Genomic DNA, 18,012 nt, shown 5'->3' with positions numbered 1-18,012 from the left:
TTTTCTAGTATATGTGCAGAATTTTCTGAGTTTTTTAATCCTGTTTCCCAAATTGGTATTAATGTTCATTGGGTGAAACGAAGCTTGTTAAAGCAGGGAAACATGCAGAGCTTTGGGGGGCTCAAAACACCTCCAACAACCAGATGAAGAACCTACAGATTGAGAATGGTAGTAAAGGTGGTAAAGATAACAAGTCTCAAAAGGTGGAAAAGATCAGTCATAGGGTGGTGGTCAACAACAACAACAACAACAACAGCAACAGCAACAACAACAACTACAACAAATGAAAGGTTTCAAGGATCTGAATCTGAATCTACCCCAATTCAAGGGCTTGAAGGGGATGACACCCTTCAAGGATCAGAAATCTGTTAAGTTCAACTTGCCTGAGGAAGGTGATTTAAGTGATGATGATTATGGGTGAGTTTGATGATCCACAACATCCTCTTAACAAGATGAAACCCATCATGGGTAATGGTATGATGAATGGCCTTCCCATGTCTGCTACAGATGGTGGTGTGAATGGAAAAAAAGGTGGTGGTGGTTTTGTTCCTGTACAAATGAAGGGTATGAGTTCCTTAATATTATTGATTTTGTAGAGTTCCTTTTTTGGGATGGTAAATCTACATTCCACATCCAAGTACTTGTTTTGCTAGTCAATGAACCTTTGAAGCTTGTGTCAGTCTGTGCTTTAAACTTAATTTTTGGCATGATTTATTTACATTTTGTTTTCTTAGGTGCATTACGCATGAAGCCTAAGCAGATGACCTGTATGTTCCAATATTTTGCCTTGTTCGGATTCAGACAAGACCGGTGTGTTAAAGGTTGACTAATCAGATAACCCCTTTATGTCTGATTTCACCCCTTAATTTCCTTCATCTAAGCAGCCTGCATACGAGAAGATCGGTGTGGTTGACTCGCAATGGATTGTTCATCAAGTCAAACCTTCTCTTCGGAACCAGGTGAGACATCATTCTCGACAAACTTGTAGCATAGTTTAATTGATGTTTCTGTACTTTGTGAGTTGTGTTGAAGATTCTTGATGTAGAACATTATATCTAATTAAGTTCTCTGTTTGTGTCTGATGTATTTTTTTTTCAAAAAAGTCAAAAACAATCCTGTTAAGAACATAATTAGTTTTAATTAGAAGTCGGCCTTATTTTGCTAGGTACTTCTACTATTGTTCGAATTTATAAAGTAAAACCATTAGTTTATTTTTTGTCAAATCACATCCGTATGGGCAAATCTCTTTTTTTTTTCAAAAGTTTAGATATCGGTTTGTAACCGATGTCCAAAGTTTCAGACTTAGGACATCAGTCTTATAGACATCGGATTTCAATCGATGTCTAATGTATAATTTTTTTTGGTTGTGCTTTCAGATTTGGAACGGTTTTAAGCCGTTCCAAATTCTGTGTTACAGCCGTCGTTTATTCGACGGTCATTTTAACGGACTAAAGCCGTCGTTTTTTTCGACGGTCTTTTTGACTGTCAAAAGCCGTCGTTTTTTCCGACTTTCTTCAACAGTCGCACTTTAATCGCGACTCCTTTTAAAACGACTGCGCAAACGACTGTTCAAGACAGTCGTTTATCCCGCAATATGACGTAGTGTGGTAACATTTTTATTCTTCAGATCACCGTCAAAATCTTATTTACTTCCAATTCAAATGACAGTAACAAGATAGGGATTTTAGGCAAGTTGCAAGTGCTGGTTTTTGCTAAAAGTAACCATAAAAAATCAGTTGTATCCAAAATTTTCCCCAGTTTGTTTTATGAAAATTTCTCAAATTAACTGAGTTGAAACCCAGTCAAATAACTATTGAATCTGAGTTTTGTTAGTATAGTCGTAGGCCCACGTGGACTACATGTTGGCTAAATAACACCTTAACCCTCGAGAACTCACGGTGCATATTGGAAAAAATAATTCAAAAAAATAAAATACATTTGACTTTATCCAAGGCTTTGATGATGGACAATCACCCAATTTTCAAATTTAAAATTAAGATCCAACAGTGAAAAATAACTTTTTAATTTGAATTTGATGCATTCCTCTTTTATCTAGTCTTGGAACCAATAATGGTGATTTGTGATCTTTCATACCAATTACTCATGGATCCCAACACCATTCATTATCGTTAGCCTTCATTTCAGGGGTGGGACGAATTTTATAGCGACTACCAACCTTATGCAATCCTTATTTATGATAGGGTTGGTACCAGCAATTGTAATCTGTGAGCTACCATAATAATTATTTGTCATGGATTGCAACATCATTTATCATCATCCTAAATATTCAAGTTAGCAATGGAAAAATTATCACCGGCTATCAACATGAGCCATTGTCTTTTATTGAAGCTTAGGACCTACAATGATAGTTTGTGAGCTGCCATAACAAGTTTTCTCATAGATCCTAGCATCGTTCATCATCGTCACCATCAAGATTCATGTTAGGATTGGTAGATTTATATATCAGTTGTCAACCTGAAGCAATCTTCTTTTTTATATATCAAGGCTTGGGATCTACAAGATCAGGACTTGTGATGGAGAGATCCAAAACCACTAGCATAATGAAAACCTAAAAGGGCATCGATGCATAAAATAAAAGTAAAGTTAAACTTGGATGGGAAAAGCTCGGAGAGGATATGCCTTTTGTAAGGTAATCCCAAACTTTTCCTGCATGTCCATATCTTCGGGTTTCATTCCATCTTCAAGTTTCCAATCAAATGAGTAGAGAAGCGAAGCCAACATCAAATGCACCATTCTGTATGCCAGTGGTAATCCTGGACATAACCGTCTACCTGCACCAAATGGAATGAGTTCAAAATCTCTACCTTTAATATCAACACTCGACCCCAGGAATCTATCAGGCATGAATGAAGTAGGCTTCACCCATATGTCAGGATCTCGACCAATGGTCCACACATTTACTAGAACTTGTGCGCATTTGGGTACTTTGAACCCAGATATTTCTACATCAGTTTCAGCTTTGTGAGGAATTAAGAATGGAGCAGGTGGATGCAGCCGCAATGTTTCCTTGATGATTGCTTGCAAATAAGGGAGTCGAGCGATATCTGACTCCTCTACTATCTTGTCTTTATTTATTGTTTCTTTGAGTTCCATTCGAGCCTTTTCCATTACTTTTGGGTGGCGGAGTAACTCCGTCATTGCCCATTCTAGTGTGCTCGAGCTCGTATCTGTTCCAGCAATAAATATGTCCTGCATAGACTATTTTGAATTAGTGCCATTGCTTGGAATATTTATTTTCCTCTCTTCTCCTTTCTTTTTTTTATTTACCTCGTGCGTTGATGTGACAAATTAGATATGCATTTCTAGATTAAAAAACTTAAAGACGAATTTCTTAACTTTTGAACCTTCCTGACTGAAAGTAAAAAAAGACTAAAACATCTGTCTAGGTTCATATTGGTATTATTTTGGTAGAATCGATTCTTCCTTTTATATAGGATGTGCCAAAAATAATTCTGACATAAAATTTTGAAGGATTGCTACCTTTAGTGTATCTATATGAAACAACTTGTTATCAACATAACCACTCAAGGATTCCATATCCATAATAAAGGGTGTTTTCAATTGTCCAAATCGAGAAATTAGTTGAGCACCATTTTGCAGTCTTCGCTTTTGTTATACTTTAAGAGAAGAAGAATCCTTTATACAAGGACATATGGTTATTGACATGTCTTTTGCTTTTTCTCATCATTTGTACCATTTTCTTGAGCCCTACAAAGTCTCATCTTCCCAACAACCTTCGGGATAGTGATGAGATCATTACCATAGTGCGCAGGGAAGACAGAAAAATTCTGAGACATCAAGTTGTTCTCCACCCTTAGAAAAGTTTCTCCGTGAGAAATTGAATGATGAATCACCCCCCTTGAATAACCAAGGGAGATCACACACTAGCTTAACTCAAAGCCAAGAAGGAGCACCTTTGCAATGGAGAGAAATGGATGATCCTCTTACGTTCCCCTCAAGACCCAATCATATTAAATCTACTTTGGGATTTTTCTCCATTGCAAATAGACAGGGGGAGGGAAAGAGATTCTTCAATTGGATTAAAAAAAAAGTGACATCTTAGAAAGTTTCTTTCCAACAAACTTTTAGGTTTACTTATTTTAGAGACATCTTAGAAAGTTTCTTAGAAAGCTCACGGGCACTCCACTACATGACATGTGTTAGGAACCTACTACGTATTAGGTTTACTTATTTTAGAGTTATTGAGTTTTTTAGGAGTCCTTTAAATTAATTTTAATTTAGTAAGAATCCTAGGCTATCTAGAAGTCTTTCTCTATAAATATCAAATGTAGTTCATTACTTTTTATTGAATAAAATTAAGAAGTTAGTATAGAATTGGAAAAACGATTTCCCTCAAAGAAAATCGACAACGTAGGATCCAAGGATCCTATCATATGATATTAGAGCAATCAATCTTGATACTAAATATGGTGTCGACAAAAGAGGTTAGTGATTGGGTAGATCTCTTAGAATCCAAACTCGACAAATTAGTTGTTGATGTGGGTATCCTACAAACAATCGCGCAAGGACTTACTACTCAATTGGAACGATTGTCAGAGTAGTCACAGACACTCCTGCCCAATGAGAATCTTGCAAAATAAAGCCTTCTTAGACCTCCTCAACCACTAGTGCAACAAGGACTTCCTAGGCCCCCTTAACCACTAGTACATGTTGCTCATGAACCCATGGGTGACCACCAGAACAATTTCATAGATAATGGTGTCACGCAAAATCCATTGTTTCATGACCAAACAATTCGGATAGATTTTTGAAATTTTAGGGCATTGATCCTAAAGGATGGTTAGCTTGTGCGGAACAATATCAACATCTTCACGGCATTTAGGACAATTAGATGGTTGCATTGGCTAGTCTTCACTTATCTGGTGATACTTCATCTTGGTTACAATGATTGCGTCGTTCTATGGGTACTATAAGTTGGCAAGAATTCTCACAATGCATAGGTCTTCATTTTGGCGATTGGAAAGACATCGACCTGGGAGGATCTCTTTCTAAACTCACACAAATTGGCACAGTGTGAGAATTATTACCAAATTCTAGTAACTTTATAATCTCGTCAACCCTCCCTTACACGTATCCCATCTCATAAGTATTTTCATAGCGGGATTATAACCAGATATCAAGCCTGATGTTCGGATGTTAAACCTAGAACTATTAACGGATGCCTTCGAGCTTACTTTGCATAAAGAAGAGGATATTACATCTACTCAAAAGTTTGTTAGTTGTCACCCTCCCCATCAACTACTCTCAAGCCATAATCATCAAGACCCTCTACGGATGTGTTCCCCATTTAACATGGGACAAGCAACGAGAATGGTGTGCTAAAGAATTGTGTTTCAATTATGATGAAAAGTACTATTCAACTCATGTATGCAAACATGGTTAATTGTTATTCATCGAATGGAGTGAAACTATTGATGACATGGCGACAATTGAAGAGTATGATGGTCTAGATCTTGAGATTTCCCTATATAAGATGCTCCATAAGCTGAGTTTGAAGAGCCTGTTCGTCGTTTACTTGAATTTTCAACTTGAGGACAAGTTACGTTTTTAGGGGGTGAGGTATTAAGAACCTTAGGTTTACTTATTTTAGAGTCATTCAGCTGTTTTAGGAGTCTTCTAGATTAATTCTAATTTGGTAAGAGTCTTAGGTTATTTAGAAGTTTTTCTCTATAAATATCATATATAGTTCATTATTTTTTATTGAATAAAATTAAGAAGTTAGCATAGAATTGGAGTTCATCGAAGAAAATTGACATCGTAGGATCCAAGGATCCTATTAACTTAACGAGGGTGGTTTAGTAAATTTGATGATGCCCTCAATACACACTGGCTAATGCAATTGATAGATCCCACATCCTGTGAGTATTTGAGCAAATTTGCTCATAGCCCAACAACCATTTGACATATGTCATAGATGATGAAAGCAATTAGCAAGAAAATTTCCCTCTCCTGCCTATCATGAAGAAAAATGAAATTTAATGATTAGATCACCTTTTGGCATTCAAAGCATGATCCAATATCATATTGTTGTAGAGATTGACATTTCATGAATTGTGTAAAAAAATGGCTATTTTTAATCCTTGGATTTTAGTTTTGGATTTGGATGCTCAGAAGTCATCCATTTTCAACACCTTGGATCAAACTCAAAAAAACTTGTTTTTTTTTTTTTTTATTTTGTTTTTTACCACAAGTTTTTAAAGAAATCTAGAAGGCTATGGTGTTTGATTTCCAATATGATAATCCATGAGCCCCATGACTCTTTTCAAAATTTGAAATCTTACAAGTAAATTTGTGGGCAGGAGAGAGAAATTTTCTCTCTATTGCATATGTCATTCGCACCACATATCAATCGATTGTTGGGCTATGAGCAAATTGTGAACAAAAAATCACTTAAAAAAATTTAACACATCTAATATCTATGAAGATGGCCCCTTGGGTCATTAATGTTTTTTTTTTTTTATACAAAGAAACCCTATCATTTTGAAAATATATTAAAGTTATAATACAATAAAGGGCATTTTTATATCTTTATTTTACATTTTTACTAGAGTTTGCATGTAAATCCTCTTTTGGTGTTAATGGGTAGAAGAGGAAATACTATAAAATTAAAGGGGTATTATTAAAAAGAGGTGAAGAAAATGAAAGACAATAAAATTATAGTATTATGAGAAAGAGCGGTGACAACTGAAGAAAATATATTAAGTTGAAGGAGTATTCTTGAAAATGATATAGAAGAGGAAAGGAAATAAATTTGGAGGGGTCATCTTAGAAATGTGGAAAAGAGAAAAGGCATCCTCGAGATTCATGACGAGGTTAAAACCCCACCATAGTCACAAAATTCATTAAAATTCGAAAGTTCAAGGGGTAAACGATTTAATTGGCAAATAATCGTGTAAATCATTGAATAGCCGATTAATTCGGAAATTCGCAAATTAATTAAAAAAAGTAGGGCTGTCAACGGATGCTTATCGATTTGGATACAACAATATTTGAATCCGAATCTGAAATTTTTATCTAATATTCAAATTCTAATTCGAATCTAATGAATGTTCTAAAATTTTATCCGAATTCGAATTCGATTGTCTTATTGGATAATATCCGATTAGAATTCGAATAATTTATATATTAAAAAACAAACAATTTTTCCTTATCCAATTGATCTTTCATTATTAAAAAAGAAAAAATCTATTATATATTATACTATGTATATAATAAATAAAATAATATGTATAATATTATTTATATAAAAAATAAATCTAATAAAATAATATATATTATATATTATTTCGAATTGGATATTATCAGATTCGAAATGTTAATATCAAAATCCATATCTTGTACGGATTCAAATATATAAAATTATCTGAATTCAAATTCGATATACGAAATTTTTGAATAATATCTGATTTTTCAAATTCAAATTTGAATCAAACTCAAATTTTCAACTATCCATTGACACCCTAAAAAAAGGGTATGGTTTCACATCTCCACACGTAAGAAATTAAATAATATTTAATTAATACCCTATGAGAAAGACTTGTATGTAAATAAAAGCACCTGGAGGGTTCGAGCTTATGGAATCAAGTAGGAGACGAACCAGCTTCAAGCTGGTAGGGAGGGCTGATCTGGTACAAGTCGACCAAAAGCTATTCGAGATCCAGAAATGCTGGGTGAAAAACAACCGTGCAATCAGGGTTGTGGAGAGAAGAGATAAGGGTGGGGCGGAACTCGTGATGTTCGATAGAGAACGCTTGTGTTTGGTACAGATTTTGAAAGATGCCAAGAGGTGGAACTCAGGAAGTATGTTTTGGAAGAAATCGACGGTATTGGGACATTGCAAGATGGCACGGGGCTATGAGAATGAATACGGACGATTTTTGAAAATTTCTGAGTACTCAGGGCAGGGTTGGTTCCCATCTTTGTTGATTCCCGAAGGAAGGGAGGGTGTAGGATGGGATAACTTAGCTGAAGCTTTAGCTAGAGAAGGCATAGCTGATATCGACCATTGGAAGAGTAGAACCGAAGGAAGGAAAGTGCCTGTTGAGAACAAGAGCAAACTGCAGGAACCTTCAGGTCCATCAAATGTAAATGGTTTCATAGAAAAGTTTGGTGTGTGGAAGTGGGCGATTATTTGTGAAACAGGAGACCAGGTGGTTTGTTGGGATGAGACAGCGAGAGTGATCAATTCCTTGTTCTCATCCTCTTCTAAAATTATTCTAAGGCCATAGGGGCGCAATTCGAGAGTAGTTTTGTGCCATAGGAGAGTTATTTTTTATACTTTTAGAAATCGCAAACAAGTGGAAGTCCAAGATGTCATCGAGGCTCGCTTGGAATATGATGGTGCATGGATAGATGTCTTCGGCCTCCCATTCCATAGGTGGGAGACAAAGACGTTTGCATTCATTGGGGGCTTGCTAGGTGGGCTTACGGAGGTGGAAGAGTCTACAAGGACTTTGGCAGACCTCACAAAAGCTACCATTAAAGTCAGATGGAGAGCTGTAGACATCCCCTGGCGGATTAAAGTTCCAGCGAGAGGTGGTACAATCACATTGGGTGTTAGAATACCTGATGAATGGGACAATGAGTTGGAGAAGATAAAGTTGGGATTTAGCAAAACAGACTTGTTTGTATCAAACCAACAAAAGTTAGATGCATTTAATGCAAACTTGAGTGCAACTAGTGTAGAGGTGGGTCAAATGGAAGGTTGTAAAGACAATGTGCAGTATCATGGGAAAGGCAAGGCTGCTGTAGTTGATGTACGGGAGGTGTGTGGTACAAGCAACACATGGTCCAAGGAGCTACCAGTGGGATCGAATCTCTATAGTAAACAAACGGATCAACCTATAACACTTGAACACGTGGCTGATGGTAGAGGGGCATTTTCTAACACAATGCTGAGTTTGGACAAGGAAGGGACTGAAGGGGCCAAGTCCACGTTTGAAGAGGCCAGTGGGCCAAAAGTCTTGGATCAAGCCCTTTTGGAGTTGGATCAGACCGAGCCCATGAGGATAATCCAAAGCACCTGCGGGCTGGTGCTTTCTAATCCAAATGTTGCAAAGCCTTCAGGTACGAATCATGTCGTTTTGGAGATGGAGCAGGTCGAGCCCATGATGAATAATCAATATGCTTGCGGGCTGGTGCAGCCTGGCCCAACTGATCCAAACCATTCAGGTTTGAGTTGGGCCCGTTTAGAGGAGGATCAGGCCGAGCCCATGAGGAACAACCAGCTAGAAGTTGAGTTATTGCAACCTGATCCAGCTGATCCAAAGCTCTTAGGTATTATTAACCACGAGGCGTTAATAGCTTGTAATACTATTTTTAATAAGGCTGGTTGGAATGTCTGTGAGCCCATAGCAGAAAATCCCATGGATGCCTTATTTTTGGAGGGTGATCTCATAATGGATATGTTAAGGAAGGAGCCCATTATGATGGATGGGTTGGATAAATGTAAAGTCTATGAAGCTGCTGGAGATGAGTTAATATGCTTAGAGGATAAGCGGACAGAACGTCCAAACTCACCTGTAGATGTGTGTGTGTTGTTAGAAGATGGATGCTTAGAGACAGTAGTCTTGGAGGGGGGCAAGTTGGCAGCACAAGAGGACATAATAACACGTGACCCGATGGCAAGAGCTGAAACTCAATGGGTAGGACATGAGGTGATGTCACAGGAGGTGACTGACAGTATAAGGAGGGGGGCATGAGAGAAGCCGAAAAGGGTGGATTCCTACAGCTCCTTCAATCCATTAAGGGGGCAAAAACTCGAGGGGAAAGCTATGATAACGGGGAGAGTGTAAAAGGGGGAGAACATGCAAGGTTTGATGCAGTTAATGATACACATGTAGAAATGGGTTCGGAGTCCATACCACTAGTACGAGTAGATATAGAAGATAATTCGAGGAGTTGGGGCGGAGGAAGAACAAAACATCAAGTGGTGGAAGCTCTATCTGATTGGATCATTAGTAATCTAAATGAGATTAATTGGTCTGCTGGTTTGAATATAAAAGGACAAACGGAAAGGTCCAACCTTTTGTTAGAACTAGCACTCAAGAAGAGGAATGGGATTGAAGAATGTCTCGATACAGTGATTAGAGAAGAAGATCCTATAGAGGAAGAACAAATAGCTATCCGGGACGAGCATTCTTCAGGCAGAGGGGGATCAGGAAGAGATGAGTCAACAAGAATACCTATGTAAAGGGAAAGGATTGGAAGGGATAGATGAAAACATAGTAAAGAAACTGAGGGTGAGGTTAGCTAAGGAGGTCCAAGAGCTCCAAAAATCAAGGGCTACAAGTAAGGCTAGCACATCTGTAGTCTTGAGGAGTGGGAGGAAACTAAATGGGAAGAATGCCAATTAAAATTATATCTTGTAATGTGAAAGGGCTCAACGATAAAAATAAAAGGACTTCGGTTAAGTCACTTCTACAATCGTATAAGCCTCACATTGTAACCTTACAAGAAACCAAGTTGAATCAAGTGAACAAGGTGGTTCTACGAGACATCTGGGGTGGCCAGGACATGGGGTGGAAGTATCTAGCAGCTAATGGGACAGCAGGGGGAGTTTGGGTGTTATGGGATAAAAAATTGATCGTAGTTGAGGATTCTTTAGTGGGAGCCTTTTCTGTGTCAATTTTATCCAAGTGTGTTGGGAAAGAAGACAATTGGGTGTTCTCGGGTGTGTATGGCCCTACTAAATAATGGGAATGCAAACAATTTTGGGAGGAGTTGGATGATGTGGGAGTGTATTGGAACCGTCCGTGGTGCTTGGGGGGGATTTTAACGTCATAAGATTAGCTTGTGAGAGGCAAGGAGGATCGAGGATAACTACTAAGATGAGGAGATTTGAAGAGTTTGTGAACCGAAACAAGTTGGTAGACATCCCTCTGCAGGGTAGAAGCTTCACTTGGTCTAATCGACAAGATGTGCCCACGCTGAACAGGTTGGACAAATTTCTTGTTTCAGATGACTGGGCTTTGTTGTTTTGTCAACTCTCTTAGACGGCCATTCCAAATCCTGTGTCAGACCATTGCCCTGTTCAACTAGAAGCAGGTCCTTTTGGGAGGGGACCTATTCCATTTCGCTTTGAAGTAATGTGGTTGAAACGCCTTAACTTTAAGGAGTTGGTAACAGATTGGTGGAGGAGTTTTGCTTGTTCAAGAATAGCAGGGGAAATGTTTAGAAAGAAGTTGAAGGCTCTAAAAGCGGTGCTAAAAGAATGGAATAAAGAATCTTTCGGAAATGTGGGCATACAAAAAAAATAGGTTTTATTGAGAATTGAGGAGATAGACCGAATGGAAGAGTTAAATCCGATTTCGATGGATGACAGGACAATGAGAATGAACCTTCGTGAGAAGTACCAAAGGTTGGCACTTATGGAAGAGATTAGCTGAAAACAGAAATCTAGAGTTAGATGGCTTAAGGAAGGGGACAGCAACACGAAGTTTTTTCATTGTATGGCTAATGCCCGAAGTAGAAACAATCGCATTACAAAAATAATGGTAAATGGAGAATGTTTGGAAGGGGAAGAGGAGGTCACCAAAGGAATCATAGAATTCTACTCGAAGTTGTATACCGACGAATCTCGCATCAGACCTAAACCCGAATTGTTGCAATTTGATAGAATCTCTGAGGGGCAACGTATTTGGTTGGAAAGGTCCGTTGAAGAAGGTGAGATTTGGGATATTATCTCTAGCATGAAGAATGATAAAGCGCCTGGTCCGGATGGTTTCCTTGTGGAATTCTACAAATCTTGTTGGGAGATCATCAAAGGTGATTTCATTATGGTAGTTGAGGAATTTTTTAGAGATGGCGTGCTGGATCTCGGTTCTAACTGCACTTTTATCGCCTTGATACCTAAAGTGATGGGGACGGAAGATATCAAAGACCTGAGGCCAATAAGTTTGATAAACACTAGCTACAAAATTATCACGAGCATCCTTGCAAAAAGACTAAAAGGTGTTATCCAAGGGTTGATCGGGGGGAGTCAAAGTGCGTTCATCAAAGGGAGGCTTATTCTGGGTGGGGTTCTAATAGCAAACGAGTGTATCGATTCTAGATTGAAGTCTGGCAAGGCAGGAGTGGTTTGTAAGGTGGATATGGAGAAGGCTTATGATGACGTCAGTTGGCAATTCTTGGAATACATGTTGGGGAGAATGGGTTTGGTAAAAGATGGATATCATGGGTTATGACATGCGTGTCCTCTCCTTCTTTCTCGATTATGGTGAATGGATCGCCCCATGATTTTTTTAAGAGTTCTAGGGGTCTTCGACAAGGGAATCATTTATCTCGATTCTTATTTATTATTGTGGCAAAAACGCTTAGAAAGATGATGGAGAGAGGGGTTTCGAATGGATTCTTTGCAGGGTTCTCAGTAGGAGCTAATGTTAATATTTCATACCTTCAATTTGCAGACGATACATTAATTTTCCTAGACGACTCTATTGAGCAGACAAGAAGGCTAAGTGGTATGCTCTGTTGCTTTGAAGCGGTGTCGGGTATTCCAGTTAATATGAGGAAAAGCAAGATATTTCCAATCGGCATGGTTAGGTGTGTCACTCTTCTTGCGGCCTCGATGGGTTGGAATGTGGGCAGGTTACCTTCTACTTATTTGGGGTTGCCGCTAGGGGCCCATATAGGAGGGTGGAGATCTGGGATCCAATAGTGGAAAGGATCGAGAGGAAAATAGCGGCGTGGCAAGCTAATTATCTCTCTAAAGGAGGCAAATTGACTCTGATAAAAAGTGTACTATCTAGTATCCCAGTTTACTTTCTTTCTCTACTTGCATTGCCCCGAAGTGTGGAACAAAGACTAGATAAGCTTTTCCGCAACTTTCTTTAGCATGATAGGTTGGGAGTAGGAAGCACCATCTAGTGAGTTGGAAACGGGTTTGCTCAGACAAGAAATATGGTGGCCTCGGAGTTAGGAGACTCGGGACTATGAATTTGGCATTGAGGGGAAAATGGCTTTGGAAGTTTGGGACTGACAGAAATAGCTTGTGAAGACAAGTCATAGAAGGGAAGTATGGCGCTAGACGGACGGGATGGGAAAGCGGGTCAGTTAGACATCCTCATGGATGTGGGATGTGGAAAGGTATCATGAAGATCATTCCGTTGTTCAATCCGAGAATTAAATTCAAAGTGGGACAAGGTAATCGGGTAAGATTTTGGGAAGATATTTGGTGCGAAAACTGACCACTAATGGAGGTTTTTCCGAATTTGTACTCCATATCCTCAAAAAAAAGGAGTCCAATCACATCATTTCGATAATCCATAGGCGGTGAATGGGCATGGGACCTTGGTTTTCGGAGAGGACTCGACAATTTGGAGCTTGAAGATGTTGTTAGATTAGTTGGTGGAGCTTCACGCTCAGAATTTCATTCGAGTAGGGAGGATGAGAGAGTGTGGATGGCGAGTAAGGATGGTAAGTTTTCGGTGCGCTCGTTCTATCATTCATTATGCGACAATGCAAATATTTCCTTTCCTCATGTTTCAATTTGGGGCCCTAGAGTTCCAAGTAAAGTTGCGTTCTTCACATGGACAGCATCCTTAGGAAGAATTTAAACGGTGGATTTTCTGATGCAACGTGGTTTGTGTGGGATGAGTTGTTGTGTGCTATGTATGGATAATGGAGAATCATCAGATCATCTTCTTCTTCATTGTAAGTTTACACATGGTATATGGGTGCATTTTTTGAATTTGTTTGGAGTTGTATCCTGTCTTCCTCAAACTCTAAAGGAGCTATTTACTTGTTGGTCTTCAACCGGTTACTCGTTTGGTGGTGCGAAGAGACTGTTGTGGAGTATTACACCATTTGCAATCTATTGGGGAGTGTGGCTTGAGAGAAATAGGCGTATCTTCGAGGGGAAGCAGAAAGATTGTGGAGAGACAATTATGTCCATTGTGGGCTTTATATTCTTTTGGTCCAAAGTTTTTAAGGAATTTAGGGGGGTTTTCTTCGAGGATTTTATTTTTAATTGGGATGGGATTTATTGTATTCCTTATGAGTTAGTTCCGTATTGTAAGGTCGTGCTAGGCTGGTCATCTCGACTGGCTTGATTTTCTTATATGAATGAATTACTACTTATCAAAAAAAAAAAAAGCACCTTATGTTAATAACTTTTTCTCTTTTCTGACGTCATCTCACTTTTCCCCTCAAATTGTTTATGTTAATGCCCCTCAAATTTCTATCACAATGCCCCTTCACCCATATAAATAAATGAATAAATAAAAATAAATAAAAAACCTTTCTTTGCCCTCTCAACCCATACAAAGTTATCTTTCTTAAGACACCCTCTCACCTTCTTTTTAAAATTCCACATCACACCATAACATGTGTAATACTCAAAGCCTAGATGATTCAATTTATTTTTATTATTATATATAACAGAATATTTAATTTGAATTTAATTTTTAGTATATATGAAAAATTCACCTCTATTTGAATATAATGAAAAATATCATTTTTATATTTCCCAAAAAAACTCAAATTTTTTTCGAAAAATTTCAGAATTGGCCCTTTACCGACCAGCAATCGAATCCAAATTTAATTACTATGATACTAAACCCTCTTTATGGGGAGATAAAATTGAGACAAAAAGGGGGGGGGAGGGGAGACCACGGTCTTGTTTTATTATATATTTGTTTTTTTTTAATCTATATTATTCTTAAGAAAACACTAGACCGAATGTGTTATTCTCCATGTCTGACATTGCACCGACACATGGAGGTGTGCATGCAACCATAGATGTGTTTTCTTGAGATATGAGTGAGAAGTGTCTATAGTTCTCTCACACCTCCAGGTTAGCGTGGTGTGAAATGCAGTGAATAACAGAGTTACTCCAACACAACTCTTTTTCTTATGTTAACCACATTTTCTATTAAAAATTAAGTTTATTAAACGGATTTTTAAAAGGGTAAATTACCTTATCGTGAGTTGAGTATGAAGAAATTCCAATTCTGAGTTACTGTCCATTTTAATTCCCAACATATGAAGTGTGAGATCGTAGGTTTCAAAGTGACGATCTCAATATTATGAAGTTGAGAGATAGCTGATTTTTTTTTTCTGCAAAGTAACAATCTCGTTGATTTATATAATGACAATCTTGCAACTTTGTATCAAACTTGCGAGATCTTCACATTTATTACCAGCAAGATTGACACTTTGAAAAAAAAAATGTCAATCGACTACCCTAAGATGACAAGTTCGAGAATCGTAGATCTACGCTCATCGGCATACCCTGCTACACTTCCCCATAAAAAATGTATCTCAAGGGAACCTTGTATCCCGAGGAGTGCAGATCTACGATTCTCGAACTTGTCACGTCAGGTAGTCGATTGAATATGCCAAGTGGGCCAGTCAAATTATCATGACTCAGTTACTACTAGTGTAATGATTTGTAACTCAACATGACAAGATAACTCAAAAACCCAATTGATGTGTACCCTATAAGAATTGTATATTTTTCCCTTTGGGATACACAATTGCACATCCTCATGAAACATGCGCAATTGTGTATCCCAAGGGAAAAAATCCACGATTCTTGCACTTGCCACATCAATAAGCTTTTTAAATTACTGTGGTCGGTTGAGTTACAAAATCAACACTCTTACTAATAAGAATAATGATTTTCTAGTTAGAAAATCTTCACTTGGTCAATACTCAACTAACATGGCATGTACTAGGAGCCATAGATCTTTTTCCGCGGAAAACACAACTGCAATCCCTATAAAAGATATGCAATTGTGTATCCAGAGGAAAAAGATCTAAGGTTTCAGGTCCATGTCATGTCAGCAGAGTATTGACCAAGTGAAGACTTTCTAGTTAAAAAATTTAGCACTCTAAAAATAAACTATGAGAAATAAGACTAAAGATTTTGTAACTCAACCTAATAGTGTGACTCAAAAACTCACTGACAGGTCATGCGTAAAGAGCCATAGATTTTTCCACTTGGATTGCACAATTATACCCTTGGGATACACAATTACAAATGGCAGGTTGGTCAGGTCAGTTGTGTATCCCGAGTGATAGAATCTATGGTTCTTTGCCTATGCCACGTCGGTTAGTTTTTGAGTCACAGTGTCAAGTTGAGTTACAAAATCAGCACTCAATAAGAAATCAATGAAAGACTAAAAATAGGTACCAACCTTGAGTAAAGCTTTGAGATGGTGATGGCTGAATTCTAAATTTTTTTCTTGGCTAAGATTGAGAAGGATATCAAGCAAGTTATTATGCCCCATTCTCTGGTTGATAATTTCATCGAAAAGCTCATCTATTTTCATAAAGTAAGTCTTTAAACAACCCCTTGCACCTTGCGGATCTATGAACCGAAGCACCGGGAAATAGTCTAGGAGGTTTGGTCTTCCTAGTTCTTCCATCACTCCCGACACAAGAGTCTTGAATTCTTGCACAGATTCCGAGTTAAGATGAGCCATGTCGATGGAGAACATAGTGTTCGATAGCAAATTAAGTGTTGTGACAAAAGCGGCTTGACCGATATTCACCGCATGTCCAGACTTAGATTTTTCATGAATGAAAGTGAGGAGATCGTTCACCTTCTGGTGTCGGATACCTTGGTTTGCATCGAGTCTCTGAGGGGTGAATATATGGGAATTGCAAATCTTTCGAAGCTTACGCCAAGCAGGGGAAACAGGTAACCACACCATGGAGTACTCATGGTGTATATGGAGGGATCGAACGTTAGCTGGAATGGATCGGCTCGAGAAGTCTAGATCATTGTTTTGAAGGATTTCTTTGGCCATGCTAGCAGAAGAAACAACAATTGTTGTGACACTTCCAAGCTTTAAAGTCATGAGAGAGCCATAGGTTTTTGCGAGCTCGGCTAGCGACTTATGTGGTTCTTTACCGAGTTTGAAGAGGTTTCCTACTATGGGAAGAGGAAAAGGACCAGGTGGGAGTTCTCTTGGACTTTGAGAAGATTTGAATCTTAGCCTTGCAGCACAATTGAGTAGATGAAAGCATGTCCACACAAATGAAATCCACAAGAGAATGGTTGAGTAGTTCATTTTCTCTCTCTCTCTCTCTCTCTCTCATGCCACAACATAAGGTGAGGTACGAGACAATATATAGTGCTAGGAATGGAAGGGAGTGTGAGTAATCAGAATGGAATCGGTTGTTTTAAATCTCCTAAAAAAGTAGGTCATAATATGACTCTCCCCTCTCACAAACGCCACCCACCACAGAACTGTAGATAAATGCCTTGTGATACACAAGAAAGAGATTTATTGACGGGAACGTAGGGCCGTTTGACAGAAGAGGACGTCAGGCTGAACCGCGAAACACACTTCAGCATTATTTTTAAAAAATAAAAAATTCTGTGCCCACGGGATTGAGTTGGCTATTCTTTCCTAGCCTACACGGAACCTAAAGGCTAAAACAAGAAAAATGCTTTCCATGATTTACACATGGTTTAAATTTTGAATCGTGACTATTTGTATTACGCAAGTGACGTACGTAATTCACACCCCTGACGTGACTGGTTCATGAACTGTAAAACTGCTCTCCTCAAGATAGAACTGCATTTACCCATAAAAAAGTGTGCAGTTTTGTATCTCGAGGAGAGTAGGTCTATGACTCCCGAACCTGTCATCCTGTTAGGTGTTTCGATGGAGTATGCCACGTCGTTAAGTCAGATTATCATGACCCTTTAAATTTTTATAATTATTTTAAAATTTTAAAATAAATAATTTAATTTTATATCATATTTTATCATTTAATTTAGATTGAATTACCATTTCGTGAGTTGAATATAATGAAATTTCAATTCTGGCTCGTTGGTCATTTTAATTTCCAAAACTTAAAGAACGAGATTATGGGTTTTCAAAGTGACGGTCTCACTTATATACAGGAGTGAGATCGTTGATATTTTTATTTATTTTAAAGTGATAATTTTACTGATTTATTTATGACGTTCTCACTAAAATGTAGTATATCTACGAGATTCTCTTTTTAAATAAA

At 38.1% G+C, this 18,012-nt stretch overlaps 1 protein-coding gene across 1 annotated transcript; it reads right to left on the bottom strand.

The window, feature by feature from the left end:
* Positions 1–2,299: 2,299 nt before the first annotated feature.
* Positions 2,300–17,319, bottom strand: LOC147409964 (geraniol 8-hydroxylase-like). Its single transcript, XM_086432151.1, has 2 exons — positions 16,182–17,319; positions 2,300–3,210 (listed from the first exon to the last, which is right to left on the bottom strand). The coding sequence occupies exons 1-2, from the start codon at positions 17,058–17,060 to the stop codon at positions 2,605–2,607; spliced, it is 1,485 nt and encodes a 494-aa protein (XP_086288277.1). The 5' UTR covers positions 17,061–17,319; the 3' UTR covers positions 2,300–2,604.
* Positions 17,320–18,012: the final 693 nt, after the last annotated feature.

Source organism: Akebia trifoliata, chromosome 2 (genome assembly GCF_017979445.1).
Source record: "Akebia trifoliata isolate Shusen 1 chromosome 2, ASM1797944v1, whole genome shotgun sequence".
Lineage (NCBI taxonomy): Eukaryota > Viridiplantae > Streptophyta > Magnoliopsida > Ranunculales > Lardizabalaceae > Akebia > Akebia trifoliata.
This window is presented reverse-complemented; position numbering and strand designations above follow the sequence as displayed.

Excerpts from the sequence above, each read along its gene's own strand:
- LOC147409964 (XM_086432151.1), bottom strand. The coding sequence starts at position 17,060 with ATGAACTACTCAACCATTCTCTTGTGGATTTCATTTGTGTGGACATGC. Across the intron at positions 3,211-16,181 it reads ATCTCAAAGCTTTACTCAAG|GACATATTTATTGCTGGAAC; the intron begins GTTGGTACCTAT and ends TAGTCTATGCAG.